The 23,410-nt window shown below is 45.9% G+C and overlaps 1 protein-coding gene across 1 annotated transcript; it reads right to left on the bottom strand.

Moving 5' to 3' along the window:
* Positions 1-649: 649 nt before the first annotated feature.
* On the bottom strand, positions 650-23,393 carry DHODH (dihydroorotate dehydrogenase (quinone)). Its single transcript, XM_069966130.1, has 9 exons — positions 23,230-23,393; positions 18,409-18,621; positions 16,155-16,354; positions 14,720-14,802; positions 4,589-4,776; positions 3,209-3,322; positions 2,110-2,263; positions 1,865-2,024; positions 650-1,012 (listed from the first exon to the last, which is right to left on the bottom strand). The coding sequence occupies exons 1-9, from the start codon at positions 23,308-23,310 to the stop codon at positions 931-933; spliced, it is 1,275 nt and encodes a 424-aa protein (XP_069822231.1). The 5' UTR covers positions 23,311-23,393; the 3' UTR covers positions 650-930.
* Positions 23,394-23,410: the final 17 nt, after the last annotated feature.

The raw sequence follows: 23,410 nt of genomic DNA, 5'->3' as shown, positions 1-23,410 counted from the left end.
CAACAAAACACAGTAATCACTGAACTCAAGGAGAACAGCGAAAAAAATTCCAATGAAGTACTCAATCAAGAGTCTCCACTGATGCCCCCAAAAATTTAAATATGCAAAACAAGAGTCCGTTTTTGAGACTCGTAACTGAGGCTCCACGGACTCTTGTTTTGCATATTTAAATTTTTGGGGGCATCAGTGGAGACTCTTGATTGAGTACTTCATTGGAATTTTTTTCGCTGTTCTCCTTGAGTTCAGTGATTACTGTGTTTTGTTGGTTGATTTTTCATTGCCCCAACTAGCCAGAATCCTACCCCACACTGACGAGGGGCAAAAACCCCGAAACGGCTGTCTGTGGGTGGAAGCCTGCCTTTGCAAGCCCTTGTCATGATCGCAATACTCGCACCTTGAGTTAGACATTGACAAAAGGGGCCACCCTGTTGTTTCCCTGTCTATGTTCCAATACTCGCAACCGAGTGGGACTTAAGGGGTTATTTATCAGGGTGGTGTGGTGCTCTCCCCATCATGGAGGCACCCCGTTGGCAACAGGCTAGAGATATCTGGCTATCCCGTATTTTGAGACTCGTAACTGAGGCTCCACGGACTCTTGTTTTGCATATTTAGTGTCTGGTAAAGAATAAACTATAGAAAACATGTTAAGTTCTATTTTAAGTTCATGTTATTTTATTGAAGTGATGAAATTCATATTTTGTAACATAGTCCATAAAGTCACAATTCTGAGACATCTTTGATTCTTTACTTGGAAAGTAAAATACATCATTGATACCTTCACAGATTGGTCAGTCACCGTTGGTTTTGTGTTTTTCCCAAAAATATTTTTAGTATAAAAATTATCAGTGTAAAGTACCCTTTGTAAAGACTTGGCTTTCAATCAGTTTCTTCTCCAAACATCCTCATCATTAATGGAAGTATCAATTTTTATTACGATTTTGCAGCAATGTTCTGACTTTTGATCCTGTGATCAGCACCCACCGCCTCAGAGACACTGGAAAATCTTTGTTCACTGTAAAGAGGATAAAACACATCAGATTATTAAACTTAACTATATAGTTGGTTTATGAGCAGTGGGAGATCAGATTAACACAAGTGTGCCGAATCCTGTTTATGCACAGAAAAGCGAAAGAAAGGCATTTTACATATCATTAAAGGGAATCTAGCAGCAGGTGATACAGATCTTCTGGCAGCAGGAGTTACTGCATGCAGATCGCGTAAAGCTGCCTAATGGCAGGTACAAAGGGAGCTAATTAGCACATTTGTTCATGTGCGGTGAAATGCATTTTAATACCACACGCAAGGCAGTCATCTGGGCTGTGACTAGTCATGGCTCTTTGTCCTGTCAGCGCGCTCTGCGGGGCGATTGACAGGCAATAATATATAGTAATAATCAGGACGACTTTAAGGGTATGTTCACATTACGGGATATACGCAGAGACATCAAGCGGATTCTGCCTAGCGGCCTCCGCTTGGGGTTCCGCCCCTTCCACAGACTCAATGATATAAAATAATTATTGTCATTATATAATTTAAATTATATAAAATAATAAATTTTTTCCTGGTTTTATAGCAAAATCTATGTTGTAAGCTGGTGCACCAGTTAAGGAGTTGGAGGTGTGCTGAGCTGCTGTTGGGTTTCACAATTATATATTAGCCTTTGGAACATTGGCCCACATTTACCAAAACTGTCTAAATGCAAACTAAGACTAGACAATTTTCAAATGTGCCAGATTTTTCAGGTTGTTTGATAAATGTGTCATACTTAAATCAGATTAAATGAGATTTGTTGAGCCTATATTAATCTTTTAATATCCTACCCCCCCCCCCAATAAACACACAGCACAAGCAGACTATTACTTACATAAGAAATGCCTCCAGTTCACGAGCCACTTTTCCTATAACAGGAGGTCCTTGATATGTAAGTGCTGTGTACAGCTGAACAAGAGAGGCTCCTGCACGGATTTTATGAAGAGCATCTAATCCACAGCTAACACCCCCAACACCAATGATTGGAACTTTGCCTGAGCAAAAAGGAGAATGTAAGTGGGGGCAGCAGGCATACAGAACATACACCCACATTCATATTGATTATTGCATAGGTCTCACCTGAGGTCAGAGCATACATTTCTCTAATAGTCTCTGTAGACATGTCTCTGAGTGGAGCTCCACTTAGTCCACCTGTCTCTATACTAGAAGGATCTTTCAGTGTTGAAGGGCGGCTAACTGTGGTATTAGTGACTATTAAACCGTCAATGCCAAGCTGTGGATAAAGTACATAGAAAAGTAGGGGTTTATAATGGTATATTGCGACAGAGTTCTTGCTTGAAGAATGGCATACAATGGATTCAGATATTCACACTTGTAATTTAGCTCTGGGGCCTCCCATTTCTCTTGATAATTTTTTAGATAACTCTGCACCCCGATTGGAGTATGGAGGCACAGATATAGAGAAGGATACAGAAAAAAAATTGGAAGTTCACAAGAGCACAAATTAACCATTACTTCAGCACTCCACTAATCTGGGCTTTATTAAAGACGAAAAGATTAAAGAAAAAAGATGAAACCAACATTGAGCTTTTTGGCCTCAATTAAAAGAGTCATATCTGGGGGAAACCAGGTAGAGCTCATCACCTGCCTAATACTATCACCTGCTGCCACCACTATGCTATAAAGCATGGATGGTGGCAGGATTGTGCTGTAGGAGTGTTTTTTAAGTGGTCAGGACAAGGAGACTGGTCAGGGTTGAGGGAAAGCCGAATAGAGCAAAGTACAATGACATTTTTAATGAAAACCTAACCCAGAGTGCTCTGGGTCTCTGTCTTGTTGAAGCTGAACTTTCAACAAGGGAACACAGGAGCAGCTTAGTGACAAATCTGTGAATGTCGCCCATGTTGACCTTAAAACGGCTGTCGATCAGCGGGCTCCATCCAACCTCACAGAGTTCAAGAGGATCTGCAAGGAAGAATGGCAGAAAATCCACACATTGTGTAAACCTTGTGTCATCATACCAAAGACGACTGGAGTCTGGATACTTCTGTTGATGCAATATTTTAGGGTATCTTTTTCAATAAATTAGCAAAGATTTCTAACATTCTGTTTACAATTTTTTCCCATGGGCTATTGTGAAAGCTCTGAAGACTTTCTGAATGCACTGTAAACGACACACAAGCAAGTTTATAAATACTTAAGTATATCTATACAGTACCTGTGTCACCACACTTGCAATGTCCTCTTTATCACGTAAGGACAAATCAGGTGCTATTTTGACAAGTAACGCAGGCCTGTGTTCAGAGGGCAGTGAGTTCCGAGCATTTACTACCTACAAGAGAGAAACCTTATCTCTTTGGTACCACAATTCAACTTTTACAAGTCATGACAAAAATTGTGTCTTCTTAAGGCTATGCCAATGTGGCATATGGTGCCTTACAGCTATGGAGCATTGGGGGGGGGGGGGGGGGGAAGTAGTTAAAGTTGATCTCCATTGCCACCTATTGGGTGGCAGCTTCCTTTGAAAACAATGTTTGACTCTTACAGGGGCTGTCTGGTGTTAGGCATTTTTTTAATATATCACTGCTGGTATACAGAAAACAATACAGTGCGTATATTTACCTGACATTGCTCCCCTGTTGCAATGTTGCCTGTGTCCCCCGCTGACTGCAGCTCCACCACTTTCAACACGAGATCACCTAGAGATTAACAGCCTGCTCAGGCAATCACTTGGCTGATCGTGTTGTCCTTCCAGAAGAGAAAGGTGAAGGGGCTCCAGTCAGTGGGGGACACAGGTGACACCGAAACAGGACACCAGGGGAGTGCAGACAGATAAGCACACACTATTTTCAATATACCTGCAGCAACATATTAAAAATTGCCAAACGCTAGACAACCCCTTTAGACAGCCTTCAATCACGATTGGGGCAACTCTCCCTTTTAGGAGGGATTATGGTTTGGCAAATATTCCAAAATCATGTTTCAATGCACGTTTCCCTTAATTGCAAGACAAGCTACCTATAATAGACATCTCTGAATAGCAAGCCCTTTTCCTTCTAGAGGAGAGTTACTTTGCACTGAAAGCCAAAATATTCATTGTCTATACCAGTGCTTCTCAAACTGTGAGGCGGGCCTCACCAGTGAGGCGCCCCCTAGTTGTTGGTGAGGCTCAGCTGGGGAGTCAGTTTTCACAAAACTGCACAGTCCTTTTGCTGTTTGCAAAAATCTCAATTTTAGCAACATTATTAATTTATTTAGTACTTGCTTTATTAGTATCTAGAGCTTGGGAGATAGGTGAAAGGTAGCCCTAGCATTATTTTCAGCTTTTAAGTAGACTTTCACCACAGATAGTGAGGCCCAGGCATCCTCTTGGTCAGTCTGGTGAGGCCCAGGCATTGCCTTGGTCTTTTAGATGAGGCTCCAGTAGAAAAAGTTTGAGAAGCACTGGTCTATACATCTGAACAATAGAGAATTCCTAACAGAATTTTAATAACAAATAAATATAACTAATAAGAAAGTTACAATTTCATAGCTACATATGTTAAACATTCCCACAGAAGCTAAAAATATAAACTGGTAAGTATACATGCTTTCATACCTTGGACAGGAGATGGTGCAGTTCCTCTTTGCCTTGAAGAGCCCTTAGGCCAGGGGTGTTTGGGCTTGAGACATTGATAACAAGATAGTCAGCCAGAGGTCCAAGTTCACGTACTCCCCTTGTGTAGTCAGAAGCTGCATCCTCTGATGTTTTGTTCTTTCCCAGGTTTATACCCAATGGCATTCCCTCTAAGAAAGAAAATTCTTTTGCTAATCAGTTTAAAAAATATGGTCTGTGGTCTCAGAACAATACCAATTGCTAAAACAAATGGGCAGCAGAACTCAGCGCTCTGACCATCATGATTTAAAGGCTATAGACACCTAGTAATACATTCTTCTTTTGTACTTGTGATGGCAGAAAAAGAACAAACACAACACACTTTCTTCATATATCTTTGTTAAAAATTGTGTTCTTTTATCTCCCCAGAGGGTCAAAGGATTAGTGACTCTCCTTAAAGGGGTAGTGCGGCGCTCAGCAATTATTCACAGAATAATCAAGTATGTATAGTGCACCACACTTCCGTGTACACGTGCGGGGGTGGGGGGACACGGGAAGGGGGCGATTCACAGACATAACATACATTACAAAGTTGTATAACTTTGTAATGTGTGTTATTCTGTGAATAATTGCTGAGCGCCGCACTACCCCTTTAAGGAGAGCCCTTTCTTTCCTTGTCTCCCCAGCCAAATTCTAACCCTATTTATGTCCAAATGAGATACCAACTCTACTATGGTGTTATAAATCTAAAGTTCTTTTAGAAGAGCTGATAAGAGACCCCTGAGAAAAAGTTTCTGGCAGACTTCACTGGTAACAGGACACTGCTAAAAATATCGAATAGGGAAAGCTTTTAGTAAAAACCAGTGTAGAAAGCATTTTTTTTTTTAAATATATATTTATTCGGTTTTCCAAACAAAATTAAGAAAAAGAACACAAAAGCAGAATAGAACAAACAAAATGCTGGACATAGAGCAAAGTAAATACATTCCCCACATCCAGGTCCTTGCCGGATCCCAAGTCCAAATATAACATATCATGGAGCTGGAAGTCGCAAGGGGCCTAGGGACCCAGCTAGGTCTGCTTTGCAGTACCACTCCGTGCATCTAAACGGCTTGACTATGTCTACTATAGCAGAGTGGTCAAAATGCGTGACAATGAAGGTTTTCCATTTTTGAAAAAAAATTTTTGCTGATTTTTCTTTGTGTCTTTCTGTGTCGACTCTGTCAACGCCTAAATAAATCTTTATCTGCTCGATCACCATGGGTATGTCAGGAGGGGAGGATGATAACCAGTTAAAGAGGAGACAACGGAGAGCCACCACAAGCACCACATGGACCAACTGGGGGGTGTAACATATTACCTCACTGTTGTCAGGGGGCCTGGGCTGGTGGAACAGGAGTGCCTGCGGGGTGAGGGGAAGCCTGACCTTCCAGTGAGTGTGAATGTAATCGGCTACCTGCTGCCAGAAATGTGCTGTGGATGGGCAATTCCATATACCATGCCATAAGTTGGTCAGGGGACGTTGACACTTGGGACAGGCAGTGATTCTGTCTGGGAAGGAGGGGGAAGGTAAGATGTCAAATCCATAAAGGGCGCAGTGGGCAAGTTTGAAATAAGATTCTCTCCACCTCTCATTGATAATGCATTTCCGAACTGTAGCCCATCCCGCCAGAATAGTGTCTGCAATGTCAGGGTCTTGAGTCCACCTCGCCCAGGTTTTAAAAAGTGAAGTTTTGTCAGGTCTCGTAGCCTGCGTTTCATTCCGAATCGCGTTGTATAAGGAAGATATAGACGCTTTACGCGGCTCCGCGCCAATAATGTCATCAAGAGAATGAGAGCTGGCTTCTTTGGAGAGATCTAATAGTCTCTTTTTGCAGAAATTGTAGACTTGCCCTGCGAACAGAGACCATTCAGGGGGGAAACTGTATTTGGTGCTAAGTTCCGCCGTAGTCAGCCACCTACGGTGTTCTCTGTCCATGAGATCCCCCGCCACTCTAGGACCCTGGCACACCTCCCGTCGCAACCATGGAAGCGATTGTCCCTGCGGAAACTCCGGGTGATGCGTCAGGGGCATACGTTTAGACAAGAGAAAAGGGAGACCAAAGGCTTTGCGTATTTCCTTCCATGACACAATAGTGTCCCTCAGAAGGGCAGAGTGCTTGACGGCTGGGGGCAATTTGGCATAAGATGTGTGAAGAAGGGCCTTAACGTCCCACGGCCGTGCAAAGGCCTGCTCCAAGAGGGTGTTGGAAAAAAAGGAGGTGCCATGTATCCAGTCTAACACAGTACGAAAAAGGCAGGCTAGGTTGTAGCCCCGTATATTCGGGAAATTGAGGCCTCCTTCTGCCTTGCAGAGCATTAGCTTCATAAGGGAAATTCGAGGGCGCCTTCCCCTCCAGAGAAACCGTGTAAATGATTTGTTTAAGGCAGATACATCCTTATGTTTGAGTAGGAGGGGGAGCGTCTGGAGGGGGTACAATAGACGGGAGAAACTGATCATCTTTATCAGATGGCTGCGTCCTGAGAGGGATAAGGGCAAGGTCTCCCAGTTTTTCAGCTCAGAAAATATTTTCTTAAAAAGAGGGGCATAGTTCATAGTGTATAATGTGTCCGTCGTTTTACCTATATGCAGTCCCAAATACTTCACAGAGGAGGAGGCAACAGCAACTCCCTGCCGCCGGGCATGTTCTAGCCAATCTGGCCTGGCCGTGCCTATAGGGAGAATCTCGCTCTTTTTTACATTAATTTTATAGCCCGAGAAGCTGCCAAAGTAACCCAAAAAGTCCAGGATCCCCGGGAGGTGTGCATCCGGTTTGCCCAAGAAAAGTAAAAGGTCATCAGCAAACATGGTAAGCTTGACCTCCTGGGCACCGACATGTATCCCCTCAAAGACCGTCGACTGAGTGAGGTATCTTGCGAGTGGCTCGATGGCGAGATCGAAAAGGAGAGGAGACAGGGGGCAACCCTGTCTCGTCCCCTTCTCCAGCTTGATGGGAGGTGACAAGAGGCCCCTGGTGTGGATGCGTGCGGTGAGGTTTGAGTACAGGCCCCCCAAGAAGGTGCGGAATGCCCCAGTGATGCCAAAACCGTCAAGCACCGAGCCCAGCCAGTCCCAGCGCACGTTATCAAATGCCTTCTCGGCGTCTAAAGTGAAAATAGCTGGGCGTTCACCTGGCCGGGGTTGCTGCTGGACACGGTCAAGCACCAGGACCACCTTCCTAATGTTTGTTACTGCCGATCTAGTTCTCACAAAACCCACTTGATGGTCACCTATCAGGTTTGGCAACAGGTCAGCCAGTCTATCTGCCAGGATTTTTGATATAAGTTTGACATCCTGGTTGATGAGAGATATCGGTCTATATGAGCCGGGGTCTAAGGGGTCCTTCCCTGGTTTTGGGAGAACCTTAATATGGGCCACTTTGGCGGTATTTGGAATAACACCAGTGCGCAATATGCCCGTATAGTAGTCCGCCAGTACTGGGGAGATTTGTGTAGTTAGAATTTTATAAAATTCACTCGGATACCCATCCGGGCCCGGGGATTTGCCATTATGCAGGGCCTTAATGGTCGCAGCTACCTCCGCCTCCGTGATATCTGCATTCAGGACATCCCTCTGCTCCTGAGCCAGGGACGGAAGGGACAATTTATCTAAAAATCGGACGCCCTCTGAGCAATCTGTCGTTTCAGAGCGATAGAGCTTCTTATAAAAGTCTTCAAGTATATCAACGATTTCCTGAGGTTGTTTGTGAGTCGCCCCAGTGGGGCCTCGAAGTGCCAAAACATGGGTGGGGGGGACCCTGCCCTTAGCCAGTCCGGCTAGCAGCCTGCCCGCCTTATTGCCTTGCCTGAATAAATCTGTGTCATAATAGCTGCGATGCATGCGCTCCCTCCTGTCGATCCATAGCTCAAAAGCCGAACGAGCACTCTGCCATTTGAGTTTAGCAGCTGAGGAAGGAGATTTTACGAAGTCAGAATACGTCTCGCGCAGCTGCTGGCTAGCCTTGACATATTCATGGTGGACCTTTTTTTTAGAGAGGTGTGGTAAGCTAACAATTTACCTCTGAGAACAGCCTTAGCTGTCTCCCAATATAAGGGTAGGTCATTTCTGTGTTCCCTGTTGTCAGACGCATACTCTAACCACCACCCTCTAAGCAGTTCGTGAAATGCATCATCTTTTGTCAGGTAGGTGGGGAATCTCCAAAGAAAGTGATCAGTTTTAGGGGAGGATGTGCGGAATTCTATGACAACTGGAGCATGGTCGGAAATGACTAAGTCCTTAATGTCTGCTGCGAGCAATCTGTCACAAATTTGTGGACTGGCTAACAGATAGTCTATCCGTGACCAGGAAGAGTGTGTGTGAGAAAAATGGGTAAAGTCCTGGTCATCTGGATGCATAAAGCGCCAGCAATCATGTACAGCAGTAGCGGTCAGGACGTGTGGCAGGATCTTATCTCTGGGTCTTGGTGTCCCAGTCGAGGGTACATGGCTACGTCTATCCACAGTCAAATCTAGCGTGGTGTTAAGATCACCCCCAATCACCTTCCAAGGTATTGCATCTGCCTGGAGTTTGGTGATTACCCCGTCGAAGAAGGTTTTGTTCTCACCATTAGGGGCATAAACGTTGTAAATGCTATAGGTGTCTCCATTGTGGTCTAAAACTAGGTGGGATAGTCTCCCTTCCTCGTCACTGGAGTGAGAAAGTAGGGAAAAGGAAAATGATCTATGTATGAGAGTGATAACACCAGCTTTGCCGTTTAGAGCAGAAGACCCGAAGATGTGCCCAACCCACATTTTGCGCAACCTGAAGTAATCCTCAGTAGAGAGGTGCGTCTCCTGCAAAAGGGTAATGTCCGGCTGCAGGCGTTTAAGATGACGCAATACCTTAACGCGCTTCTGCGGTGATTTAAGACCTTTTACATTCCAAGTCAGGATCTTTATGGATCCAGAAGTCATCTGGGCAGTGTTAGTAGCGGTGAATCTAGCAGGGGAACCACATAGGTTGGAAAGCAAGGTTGGCAAAATAGCGGGGTAGGCACATCACTTTGGGATAGGACACAATATCCACCACGAATCGGGAAATGGAAAGCCGGACGAACCGGTGAGATGCTAACATGTTCAGCAACACTCATGACAATAGAACATAACAGTTTCAACAACAATAGTAACAGAAACGGATGAAATAACCCCCCCCCCTCCCCCACAGAGTGTCAGAGATGACCTTAGCATAACACTCAGTAATAGGGTTAGGAACCTCCTTTTTTCAGGGATATAGTACAGGAGATCCACCACACCCCACCCGGCGTATGTTAAAAAGCGGCAGTCTCAGGGTATACAGGCCCCCGGTAAGGTCCTCCATCAGCTATGCCCTGGAATTAAGGTTTGAGACAGTAACATTTGATTGTGTAGCTATCAGCACGAGTGTAGAACGTGGTTAACTCAAATTAAGACTACAAAAGAGGGTGATGAAGAGGCGACAAACATTCTATAACAAAGAGGGTTTCTTATATACTCCCCTCTACCAATAGTGGGACTGGAGACCCCTTCCTCCCTGTTAAACAAGAGAAATACGCCATCCCCATTGTCACCCCTGGGGTAGAAAAAACAGAGTGCATAGTCCCTGGGAAGTAGGCATACATTACTCTGGATCTCAGTCAGGAGACGGTGATCTCTCGCTGTCCGTGCGGCGAGTGAAGGATCGTCTGCGTTTCTTTCGGTCAAGCTGCGACCTAGGGTTGTTAAACCGGTCTCTGCTGCGGGTTGTGGACGCGCGGGCCTCCATCGGCGATATTGAGCGGCTGCGTTGCTGTCGCTGTGAAGAACGAGGCGTGTCTGGGTCCAGGTGCAGGGCTGAGGCTGCTTCCTCCGGGGTCACATAGGTCGAGGTGGAGCCATCATTATGGAAGATTCGTAGTGTCGCTGGGTACTGTAGCTGGAACCGTTTGTTGGCCTTGTAGAGAGATGAGCAAATGGTGCTGAAGGCCCTCCTTCGCTTAGTGACATCCGCAGAGAAGTCTTCAAAAAGGAGGATGCGCATTCGGTGCAAGGTGAGCGGCTCGCGCCGTTTACGAAAAGCTCGCAATAATTCTGTTTTGTCATTAAAGTCCAGTAATCTGAAGATCACTTGACTCGGTCTCTGTGGTGTGTTATCACGCTGCGTTGGATCTTGTGAGGGCCCCAGCCTATGTGCCCTTTCCACCCTACACGGGTGTTGGAGACCCAGCGCTTTGGGGAGATCGCGCTCACAGAAGCGCTGCAGTTCCGCAGGCAGTATTTTTTCACTGACTCCCACCAGCCTTAGGTTGTTGCGGCGGGAGCGATTTTCTAAGTCTTCAAGTTTATCTCCTGTTTTGTGTACATCCGCCTCTAAAGCCACAAGCCTGTCCTCCATATCCTTTTTATCATTTTCCAGGGAGAGGACTCTGGTCTCCAGTTCAGTTATACGTGTGGTGTGGTCAGAGAGCTCCGACTGCAAGTGGTGCAGTGTAGCTTTAATGGCAGTTTCCACTGACTTCTGGATTTCCGGCGCCATTAGCCGGGCCACCTCCATGGCTAGCTGCCTGTGATCAAAAACCCCTGCAGAAGAGATGGGAGGCTGATCAGGGGGTACTGGCTGCGTACCTGCAGCATGCGGGGCACCTGTCACGTCTCTGCTACTTACAGGCTGGGAGCAGGGTACAGCGTCCTGTGTGAGCGGAGCTTGAGTGTCCATAGCCGGATCAGCGGGCGCCATATTTGCAGCGGCGTGCCGCGCGTCCCCCTGTCCTGTCGCCGAGGATTGCTGGCGGGGAATACCTTTCTGGACAAACTTGTCCATTTTCCGTGGCAGCGGGGATCCGGTGCTATAGCGGAGGCTGCCGGTCAGTCGTCCCAGAGGGACGGTTATCGCTGTTCGGGTCGGCGTGTGCGGGAGCTCCTGCCTGGCGCTGCTTACATCCCCGCGCCGGAACCGGAAGCCGTAGAAAGCATTTTATGTACCATAAGTACAAAGCCTTTAACTCATCACTCGGGCCTCTTCTCTTCTCCACCTATACCTCTGGCCTGGAACACCTCATACAATCTCATGGCTTCAGGTACCACCTCTATGCCGATGACACTCAGATCTACCTCTCCTGTCCGGATGTCACCTCCTCGCTATCCATAATTCCAAAGTGTCTATCAGCTATATCTTCCTTCTTCTCCTCCCGCTTTTTAACCCCTTCCCGCACGAGGACGTAACTGTACGTCCTCGCGCTGGTGGGGGCGTTCAGAGCGGGGCCGTGCGGCTACCCCACTCTAAACTGCCGCGGTCTCGGGTGCTGCATGTAGCCCGGGACCGCGGCTATTAGCGGGCATGGTCCGATCGCCGTGCCCGCTAATTAAGTCTTCAGATGCAGCTGTCAAAGTTGACAGCTGCATCTGAAAACTTCATTGCAGCTTTTCCCTGGTGTCTAGTGAGGAGATTGCTCACCCCATGATGTTGTCACGGAGGAGAGATCTTCGTGTCTGGAGCCGGCTGGGGTCTGCGCTGTAATGGCGCTGATCCCGGCTCGGCATTCTATTGCTTTTGGCTGCAGCAGCCAAAAGCAATAGAACACTGATCTCATCGATCTATGCTGTATATCTATCCAGCATAGATGTTAATGAGAGATCACAGTGCTCATACTAGAAGTCCCCCATGGGGGCTTCCAGTATAAGTGTAAAAGAAAAAAAAAAGTGCTGTTATTAATAAAAAGTCCCCTCCCCTAATAAAAGTTTGAATCACCCCCCCTTTTCCCATGTTATAAATAAAAATAAATAAATAAATAAACAAACATGTTTGGTATCGCCACGTGCGTAATCGCCCAAAATATTAATTTATCACATTCCAGATCTTGTACGGTAAACAGCGTAAGCGCCAAAAAATCCCAAAGTGCAAAATTGTGCATTTTTGGTTTTTGGAAAAAGTTGCATATGCGCAAACAAGGTACCGATAGAAAAAACACATCATGGCACAAAAAATTACACCTCACACAGCCCCATAGATCAAAGGATAAAAGAGTTATAAGCCTGGGAATGGAGCGATTTTAAGGAACATATATTTGTTAACAATGGTTTGAATTTTTTACAGGCCATCAGATACAATGAAAGTTATACATGTTACATATAGTTGTAATCGTAACCACTTGAGGAACATATACAGTATAACATGTCAGTTTTTCCATAGGACACATGGGGTAAAAATGAAGCCCCTCCAAAGAAAAAGAATTGTGTTTTTTTTTTTTATTTCACAGCGCATATAATTTTTTTCTGGTTTCGCAGCATATTTTATGCAAAAATTCAGTACAATTAGTGACGCAAAAAATAAGGGCTCATGTGGGTCTGTAGATGTAAAAATACGACTGCTATGGCCTTTTAAGCACAAGGAGGAAAAAACGAAGACGCAAAAATGAAAATTAGCATGGTCCTGAAGGGGTTAAAACTCAACATGGACAAAAACAGAACTAATCATCTTTCCCCCATGTCGCTCCAACCCGCCGTCTAATCTATCAATTACTATCAATGGCTGCACTCTTTCCCCTGTCCCCCAACTATGCTGCCATGGGATCACCTTTGACTCTGCCCTGTCTTTTAAACCGCACTTCCAGACCCTGACCACCTCCTGTCGCCTTTATCTCAAAAACTTTTTGCTCTTTTCTCACACCTAACTCCACAAATCTGGACCTCTCATTATCTCGCCTGGACTACTGCAACATCCTCCTCTCTGGCCTTAAATCTAACTCCCTTGCTCCCTTCAGTCTATCCTTAAATATGCTGCCCGACTAATCCACCTCTCCCCTCACTTTACCTCTGCCTCTCCCCTCTGCCAATCGCTCCACTGGCTTCCCATTGTCCAACGTATTCATTTAAAATTGTTGACCAACACATACAAGTCCATCCACAACCTATCCCCTCCGTACATCTCTGACCTGATATCCCGCTACCGTCCCTCATGCAACCTTCGATCCTCCAGTGACCTCCTTTGCGGATCGACTCCACCCCGAACCCGGTTCGCTCATCTCTAATTGTAAGCCCTCACGGGCAGGGTCCTCTCTCACCATGTACCAATCGGCCATTTGCCTTCAATGGGTTTTGTTTGTTAACTTCTATCGCTTGTATAGCTCTCTGGAAAGAAGGGTGCTTTATAAAAACGTGTTTTCAAACAACTTCCCACTATTTTATACCCTATATGATTCCTAACATATTTGTAAATAACTTCAATTACCAAAAATGACTTCTTATACAGTGACAATAACCCTTTGCTGCCACCAATGGTGGTGTCAGGAACTGCACAAGCCCTGGTCTCAGCACATCTGGAACTCACAGCATTAGGCTATGGTCACACAACGTATGTTTTGTATATATCACGGCCATTGTTGCAATTTGCAACAACAGCTGTGATTTACACAAAACCATACATTGTCTGTGAATGAATGGAATCCCAGCGGGAGCGTATACACACACAGTATACGCTCTGTCCGGGATCCCATCCAGCCCCACGAAAAACCAACATGTCAGTTTTCTGTGGCCGCTATTCATTGAGTAGTTGCCGCAGAGAACCTGTCAGTCCACACAATGGAGCTCCATTGTGTGCAGTGGTGAATTCGGATGCGGGCAGAAATTAAGCAGAAATTAAGATCATCCGGCCAGTACTGCAGGGTCACAGAACGATTGGTGTTATATGTAGTGTGAACCTGGTTCTAAGATGTATTATGATGCCGGGAGCTCTGAAACAGTTTAAGCTCCATGCTCCAGTATTGACACTGCCGTGTTCGTTTAGCAGCTAAGAGCTGTAACTGAGCTCCCGGCATCATGATAAATTATGATGCTCGGAGTTCCCTAAGTTCAGTTCGTGATATACAGTCAGCTTACGGACCATAGGTCATGGATGTGTAAATGCACCACTACCCTTCAAAGTTTGCCATAACTAGACCCTTAGACGGCTTAGTATTGCTAACACTGCATGCAGGAACATTAGTGATATGTAACTGTGCTGAGATCAGAGGTTGTGCAGCCCCGCAGTTCCCGACCCAGCCATTTGTGGCAGCCGAGGGGCTGTTTAACCCCTTACTGTTGCCACTTAATGTTTAAAATGAAACAAAAAAAATAAAAAAAAACAACCAAGATAAATCTCCTAACCAGCTGTAAGTGCCTTCTGCTTCTCTGCCCTCTGTAGCAGCCGTTGGCGAACAACTTCTATACCATGACTATTAAATCCATATCTGGAGAAAATCAAAATAAAACAAGTTTACTTACTTGTTAACTTTGTATTAAACTCTTAGTATACAATAAATCTAGCTATATTCTAGCACAATTCTTTTACTAAACCTGCTATAAAACTGTAATCGCAGATACATACAAATGTACACAGCTTCTATAATGTGTTTAAAGCGACTCTGTACCCACAATCTGACCCCCCTAAACCGCTTGTACCATCAGATAGCTGCTTTTAATCGAAGATCTGTCCTGGGGTCCGTTCGGCAGGTGATGCAGTTATTGTCCTAGAAAAATACTTTTAAACTTGAAGCCTTGTGCCAAACGGGAGTATCTGTGCCCTAACCTTGCACCACCCCTCTGTCCCTCCTTCCCACCCTCTTCATCATTAGGAATGCTCCAGGCAGATTGCCTCCTATTCCCCACCTGTATCAGCCTGGCACATGGGCTGGATCGTTAAGGACCTGTGCAATGTTCAACATGGAGAAAATGTTCCAGTGGCATTCCTAATGCTAAAGAGGGTGGGGAGGAGGGACGGAGGGGTGGTGCAAAGTTAGGGCACAGATACTCCCGTTTGGCACAGGGCTTCAAATTGAAAAGTATTTTTTAGGACAATAACTGCATCACCTGCCGAATGGACCCCAGGACAGATCTTGGATTAAAAGCAGCTATCCGAAGGTACAAGTGGTTTGGGGGGTCAGATTGTGGGTACAGAGTTGCTTTAAAGCAGTAAGAATCCAAAGTTATATCATTTATCAAGTCAAAAACAGAGATCCCATAAACATAATTATAAAACAAATCAGCATAAAATTGTGGACCCCCAAACAGAATGATTAACAATAAAAAGTGTGTTAACTAGCTAAGTAGTAGTACCAGGTGTGAAACATGGGGTGGGTGGGGAGGAGATGGAAAAGGGCAGGGGGAACTGACAGAGAGAAGACTATACACAAACAGTTTGGGTTCACTGCTTAGAAATGAGGGCAATGAAGTCAATGCAGAGAAGAGTAAAGCCAAATATCATACCATTAATGTTCATCATGTTCACCACTACCTTTAACATTTAAAAACCATTTAACAAGTGGCACATGACCCCCTCTGATCATTGTATAACAGTGTGCGTCACTTTCTGGCCCAGCACTCAATCCTAAAATTGGTCATATTGAGTAATGAGCCAGCGAGTAAATTCCGCTGTTGCATGCTGCTTCGGGCAATAGTTCGCGATTTGAGAGAGTCTTAGATTAAATAACACTAATAACAACTCAAACACTGCTTAGATCTTTTAGTAAGTTGTAGGGGCTCAATGTGTATGGTAAAATAACAGAGGTGGGACAAAAATGAAAAGCACTAAATTGCTTGTTACCTGTTGATAATGGCATTGTCTTGGGGAAGACGGAACACTCTTGGCTTTGGGTTTCCATCCTGAGGGTTTGGGGTAACACTTCCAATTTCTACAAAACCAAAGCCCATCTTAAAGAGTCCATCTACAGCTTCTGCATGCTTATCGAATCCAGCTGCCAGGCCCACTGGGTTGCAGAACTTATGACCTAGTACTGTTGTCTCCTAGGATAAGAACATTTTGGTAAAAATAGGAGGTAGTCTTGCCATGACCTTTTCAGAAGAAACATAACATTTAGCAACCACCTTAGCGCCTCATGCTCTGTAACTATACTATAATATAGAGGTCTTCAACCCCTGGCAACCTAAGGCATGATACTGTAGGGGTGGTAATTTGCAAAAATATCAATTGTAACATGGTTACTTCCCCTTGTATGTCGTTTCTAATAGACATTAAAGGGGCTGTCCTGGAAGCAGAGTATGCCTTTAGCCTTCTGCTCCCCAGTGCTCACATTCTGTGAATCTACCTCTCGAAAGCCTTCAGTGGAAGAGGTGGGTTTACATCCTGATCTTAACCCACATGCAATGTTCAATAGCTGATCATCATCATGCAGCTATTGGCTGATCATGATATACGCCTGCCCTTCCACATTTCAGACAGCTTACTTTGACAAGTTCCATGCACGAACCCCATTAAAAGGGGAACTCTTTTTCTTTCAAATCAACTGGTGTCAGAAAGTTATATAGATTTGTAATTTACTTCTAATCTCCAGTCTTCCAGTACTTATGAGCTGCTGTATGTCCTGCAGGAAGTGGTGTATTCTTTCCAGTATGACACAGTACTATTTTCTACTGCTCTGTACAGCATCTGATATGGAAAGAGGTGGAAGCAGAGAGCACTGTGTCAGACTGGAAAGAAAACATCACTTCCTGCAGGGCATACATCAGGTCATATCTACTGGAAGACTTGAGATCTTTACATAGAAGTAAATTAAACCTTTTGCAACCAATTAATTTGAAAGATGTTTTTTTTTTTTGCAGAAAACCCCTTTAAGCATGGAACGCATTGAAACTTCCAGTGTGAGCATGTGGAAATTTTAATGTCCCCACGGTGCCAGAAACTGCTGCTTTCTTCCCAGAAAGAGCACCCCTCTTGTCCTCAGTTTGAGTGTGGGTTTTGCAGCTCAGTTCCATTTAAAGGGGTTATCCAGCGCTACAAAAACATGGCTAATTTCCCCCTCTCGTTTCCAGATGGTGGGGGGGGGGGAGGGGTTTCAAACGCCGTTCCATTGAAGTAAATAGAGCTTAATTGCAAACCACACCTAAACTGGAGACAAGAGAGGGGGAAAAGCGGCCATGTTTTTGTAGCGCTGGAAAACCCCTTTAAGTAAATGGAGCTTAATTGTAATACAACACACAACCTGGGGACAGGTGTGGTGCTGTATTTTTTTTATTATTATTGTCCTGCATAACCCCCTTTAAAGAGTTAGGGGCCTATTCCACGGGAGCGATAATCGGCCAAATCTTCCCGATTCGGCCGATTATCGCTCGGTGGAATAGAGAAAACGATCAGCCGACTTCTCCTGCGCTCCTTCTTCCTCCCCAGGTCCCGTGCGCAGCATAAGCAGCTCCAGAGCGGCCTGACTGAGCTGTCAGACCGCTCAGCCAATCATAGGCCAGGAGTTGATGCTGCACCGGAGTGGATGCTGCACCGGAGTTGATGCTGCGCCGCGGGACCCGGGGAGGAAGACGGAGCGGAGGAGAAATCCTGCCAGGTAATGTACGGTGCAAGGGCTGCAAGGACATCGGTAACGATGTCCCTGCAGCCCTCGCTCAACGATTATCGGGCCGTGGAATAGGCCCAGTAAACGAGCGCCGATCTAGCAGATCGGCGCTCGTTTACATCGTTGATCGGGCCCTGCTCGGCCTGTGGAATAGGACCCTTAGTCTGACAGGGTGTCTACTGACTACTTGCAAACTCTTAGAGCCCTATTACACCAACAGATTATCTATTTTTTGAGCCAAAGCCAGGAATAGACTATAAATGTCACTTCTATCAGCGGATAGCGGAATACGCCGGCCCATACAATGGTGTCTATGGAGCCGGCGGAAAGGCGTGCGGATAGACAGCGGAATTCCGCAGACATTATCTGTGAGAATTCCTCAGTATGAACCCACGCTTATGAAAGGCTCAGGCTGAATTCCTGTCACTCCCATATGCGTTACACAGCAATTCTGCCTGTTCCAACTATTACATTTATACTGGGATGTGTTCTTACCAGATGATGTGAGTTTTGCTGTACACATCGTGGGACCAGTCCAAGAGATGCAAACTTTATGGACAATGTGTGAGCCAGTTCAGGTGATACTACTTTCTGCAATGTTGGCATTAAGCATTCTGCATAAAAACGTTCATCCCCTTTTATAGTAAGATAGGAGCAAAAAAGGAGACCTCCACCGCCCAGAACAATGGCAGCATCCTTCAAACGGCGCTGAAAAAAAAAAGTGAAAAAAGATCAGTTCACTGGATGCTTCATTTATACTGTTTGTTGTGGTAGCACTGGTTATTGACTGTTTATTGTAGTAGCAGTGGTTATTGACTGTAACCAGTATGTTACTTTGCAGCAGTACGAGACAGGGCCACAATAACTCACTTGTTGGCACCACAGCTGTTCACATCATGGCTGGGCTTGGAAAATTACCAAATATAGTCACTAATTCACTAAACTAGGCTCTGAAAAGGGTCAATGTGGCCGGTGCCTGTATTTCTACGTATACAATGGCATCCCATTCTGACACATTGTTTATGTATGGATGCAACATATTGCACAATCATAATGTGAACGCAGCTTTAAATCCTATGAACTAAATCCAAGGCAACAAATACCACACTAGCGTTCTATCAATAGGGTTTTCTGGGCCCAGCCCTAGGCTTTATTGTGACTTTAGAATTCCAACTGAGGCTGCAAGACTCTGACCTCACTTAAAGTGAACTGAACCTGGATCACTATATAAATCCTATTTTGCTTTATGTTCAGCTGGACCCCTTGGGGCTGTCAGCACCTGGGCCCTACCTGAGGTGCTGACAGTGTGCCGCAGCTGGCAGCCCCCTAGTGAGCATGTTACCGTTTGGTAACTTTTTCAGTGGATTATGCACAATCTGAGGACTCCTACTGTAATGAGAGCCAAAGAGGAGATGTGCCTCAGGCCGCATTTACACAGACATGGAATGCCTGTAACGGACTCCCCCCCCCCCCCACTCCCACCTCTGATATGATGCTGGGAGTGGGGGAACTATATGCATACACGTCGCGCCTGTAATGAAGTAGCCATGAGGCGCTGTCATTACAGCGCGGCGCATATGCATTCAATTCCTCTCTCTCCCAGCATCTTATCACAGATGCTGCCCGGGCATGGGAGTCTATCACAGGCATTTCACGTCCATGTGGAACACAGAACGTGAGAATGTAGCCTTAGTGTTTGTGCCTCACTCTAGCACACCTCATCACTGCTTTCTCTTCCCTCTTAATTAAATAAATAATATTGCCTGGCCCCTTGCTTGCTCAGCTGTCAATCAGTATCTTGCAATAGAAGACTAATCTGTGATCAGATATAGTTGAACCTCCTAGCCTGTGTAGGAGCTGTGGTCTAGGGGTAAGTTACCTGTCAAGAGACCAGCAACAGTTTGTTTTCTTTGGTTCGATTCCCCTGATTGAAATAAAATATTATTTATTTTTAATTTTTCTCATTATTGTATAATTTTTAAATGTGCAAATAATTCTCAGGCAGGGCCAAATTAGTTTAGTTTTAATACAATGATGAGAGGAAAAAATGAAATAAAAAACTTTATTTAATTTCCATCAGGGGAATCGAACCAAAGAAAACAAACTAGTTCTAGTTTCCAGACAGGTGATTTACCCCTACACCACAGCTTCAACACAGGTTGACTGATTCAACTATATGTGATTGCATATCAGTCCTCTGTTGGCAGATACTGGCTTAGGGTATGTGCACAGATAACCCGCCAACATGCATCTCTGTCGTTGCCATAGACTCCATTCTATGCACAGGCAGATTCTACCATCCGCCCAAAGAATTGACTTGTCTTGGCATGGGCGGAGATGCACGTGGGTGTGGCCCAAACTTTGAGCCACAACTACTCTTTGACTCTTCATTTCAGTAGGTGACTGAGATTGCGCACAATCTACTGCACGGACAAATTACCAAAAGGCACCATGCTCACTTGGGGACTGCCAACTACAGCACACTGTCAGCAGCTCAGGTAGGGCCCGGGTACTTACCTGGCTCTATCTCTAGATACAGCCAGGTAAGGCACAGCAGCTTTCCACTGGGTGTAACCCTTAAAGTGACTGTACCACCAGGCCCAGGCTGAAGCACTGGAGGCGGCGGGCCGAACCACCCTTAGTGGGAGGAAACCCTAGCCCCTCTATGATAAGGTTCCATTAATTCTAATGGGAGTCACGTCATGGAGGGGCTGGGGTTTCTTCCCACTAAGGGTGGGTCGGCCCGCCTCCAGTGCTTCTGCCTGGGCCTGTTAGTGTGTTGCCCAGCCGCAGCCACTGATTGGCCTGACGGGAGAGCAGGACGCCGGACCCGTGCAGCAAGGACAGGTAAAGTATGCTTACAGCGGGGGAGCCGGCCGGGAGCAGAAGGGGTTAAGGGCGGCAGAATTACATACTCGCTGCGGTCCTTTAGACCGCAGCAAGTATGTAGTGTATGGGAACTGCCAGGACCTGCCGGGCTCGCAGCGAGAATCTCGCTGAGAGCCCGTTCGTGTGAATATACCCTAAGGGTGGGTCACCTGCCTCCAGTGCTTCTGCCTGGGCCTGGTGGTACAGTCACTATAAAGTGACTGTACCACCAGGCCCAGGCAGAAGCACTGGAGGCGGGCCGACCCACCCTTAGTGGGAAGAAACCCCAGCCCCTCCATGACGTGACTCCCATTAGAATTAATGGAACCCTATCATAGAGGGGCTAGGGTTTCCTCCCACTAAGGGTGGGTCGGCCCGCCGCCTCCAGTGCTTCAGCCTGGGCCTGGTGGTACAGTCACTTTAAGGGTTACACCCAGTGGAAATCTGCTGTGCCTTACCTGGCTGTATCTAGAGCCCGTTCGTGTGAATATACCCTTAGTGGGAGGAAACCCTCGCCCCTCTATGATAGGGTTCCATTGATTTTAATGGAGTCACGTCATGGAGGGGCTGGAGTTTCTTCCCACTAAGGGTGGGTTGGGCCGCCTCCAGTGCTTCTGCCTGGGCCTGGTGGTACAGTCACTTTAAACATAAAGCAAGGTTCGCATATATCCAGTGATCCAGCACCGTACCAGATGGGAATGCCGGATGGTGCAAGCTGGATATTTTGCATCCAACATCACATCCATTGCCCCAAAGGTTAAAGGGGTTGTCCGGCGAAAAAAAATTATTCACAGAATAACACACATTACAAAGTTATACAACTTTGTAATGTATGTTATGTCTGTGAATGGCCCCCTTCCCCGTGTCCCACCACCCCCACCCGTGTACCCGGAAGTGTGGTGCGCTATACATTACCTGTCGCGTGCCGACCACGGTCTCCGATCGTCAGCAGTGACGTCTTCTTCGGGAGCTTGGCGGATCTTCCCGAGTGCCGGCCGCCCTCTGCAGCGTCATCCGAAGCTCAGCCGCGATTGGCTGAGCATAACTGTGCTCAGCCAATCGCGGCTGAGCAGCTGATGACGTGGCCGCGTCATCAGCCGCTCAGCCGCGATTGGCTGAGCACAGTTATGCTCAGCCAATCGCGGCTGAGCTTCGGATGACGCTGCAGAGGGTGGCCGGCACTCGGGAAGATCCGCCAAGCTCCCGAAGAAGACGTCACTGCTGACGATCGGAGACCGTGGACGACACGACATGCGGTGAGTATAATGCACCACACTTCCGGGTCTAGCGTGGGTGGGGGGAAACACGGGGAAGGGGGCCATTCACAGACATAACATACATTACAAAGTTGTATAACTTTGTAATGTGTGTTATTCTGTGAATAATTTTTTTTCGCCGGACAACCCCTTTAAAATAGGGCACAGTGTTGGACCTATGGCATATTTGCCCTGTGGTGTGGATTTGCTGAATCCTGCATGCAGTGTCCTTTGAACCGGCACCTGCAGGATTCAATGTAAATATAATGGATGCCAAATGAGATCTGCGAATGATTAAAGGGGTTATACGGGTAACAAAATCAATATTCTAAACAATCCCTCTTCCCCAAACCACCCTATGTCTAATATACATGTATAACCTATCTTGCACCTTTTCTTTGTTTGTTCTCATTTGTATAGATTATTGTTGTCAAAAATCTTCTACTCTCACCGCCCCCACCCGCCCGATAAACAGATGCCTGCTACACCATGTGCCCTTCAGCTCTGCTACATCATCAGCTATTATGGAAAACATATTGTGGGGATGTGATGCAAAATCAGTGAAAAAAACAGTCCTGTGTTTACTGTGCCATAGTAATGACAGCAGTGGGCAGGAAAGAAAGCTAACAGGGTTAGTATGCAAATGAACCAGTCAGGGAAAAGCATGATAGTAAATGTAGTTTCCAAACTTGGATATAGATTGGCTTTTAGAAAAACTTGTAACTTAGGAATGGCAGCAGCTACAAAGACAGAGGACGGCTCAAAATACTCAGGGGGACTTGGTGAGTAAGACCGGCTAGCATTTCATTTTTTTCGCTTTTAGGTGAATAACCCCTTTAAAGGGGTTATCATCTTTCGGGGTAATAGGACCCTTAGCAATTGAGCCAGATGGGCAGTTTGGCTCCTGTCTGTAAAAAAAGCTTCCACTCAGTAACAGTAAGCATAGATGTAGATCTTTCCATTAAACAAGGATTTTATTTTATTTGTATCAAACCAAGAAGCCACACAGAGAATACAAAGCATGTCCTACACACCAGCACTCTGTCAGTCAATATGAAGGTGCCTGAAAGCAGCAAGCAAGTCCTCTAACGTCAAAATTCTACTCATTATACAGACACATGACGAAGTGGTCCTGTACCCAATCTAGAAAACAAAGCAGGTCTAGCGCGAGCAGAATGCAAAGGAAAACTACCTTCACGTGAAGTCCAAGCATCTTCACTTCCGACGGTCGTGACGCGTCACGTGATCGATTTTTTTCTCTCTGTGCCGCCATGATTGTTAAGGGCAAGGTTGTCTATGGGAGTGTATATGGGCTGGGTGCACAAAGATGGCCGCTACTTCCGCTAAAACCGGAAGCCCTGTTTCAATACGGA

Source organism: Dendropsophus ebraccatus, chromosome 4 (genome assembly GCF_027789765.1).
Source record: "Dendropsophus ebraccatus isolate aDenEbr1 chromosome 4, aDenEbr1.pat, whole genome shotgun sequence".
Lineage (NCBI taxonomy): Eukaryota > Metazoa > Chordata > Amphibia > Anura > Hylidae > Dendropsophus > Dendropsophus ebraccatus.
Note: the sequence above shows the minus strand (reverse complement) of the source record. Positions and strands in the feature narration are given on the sequence as shown.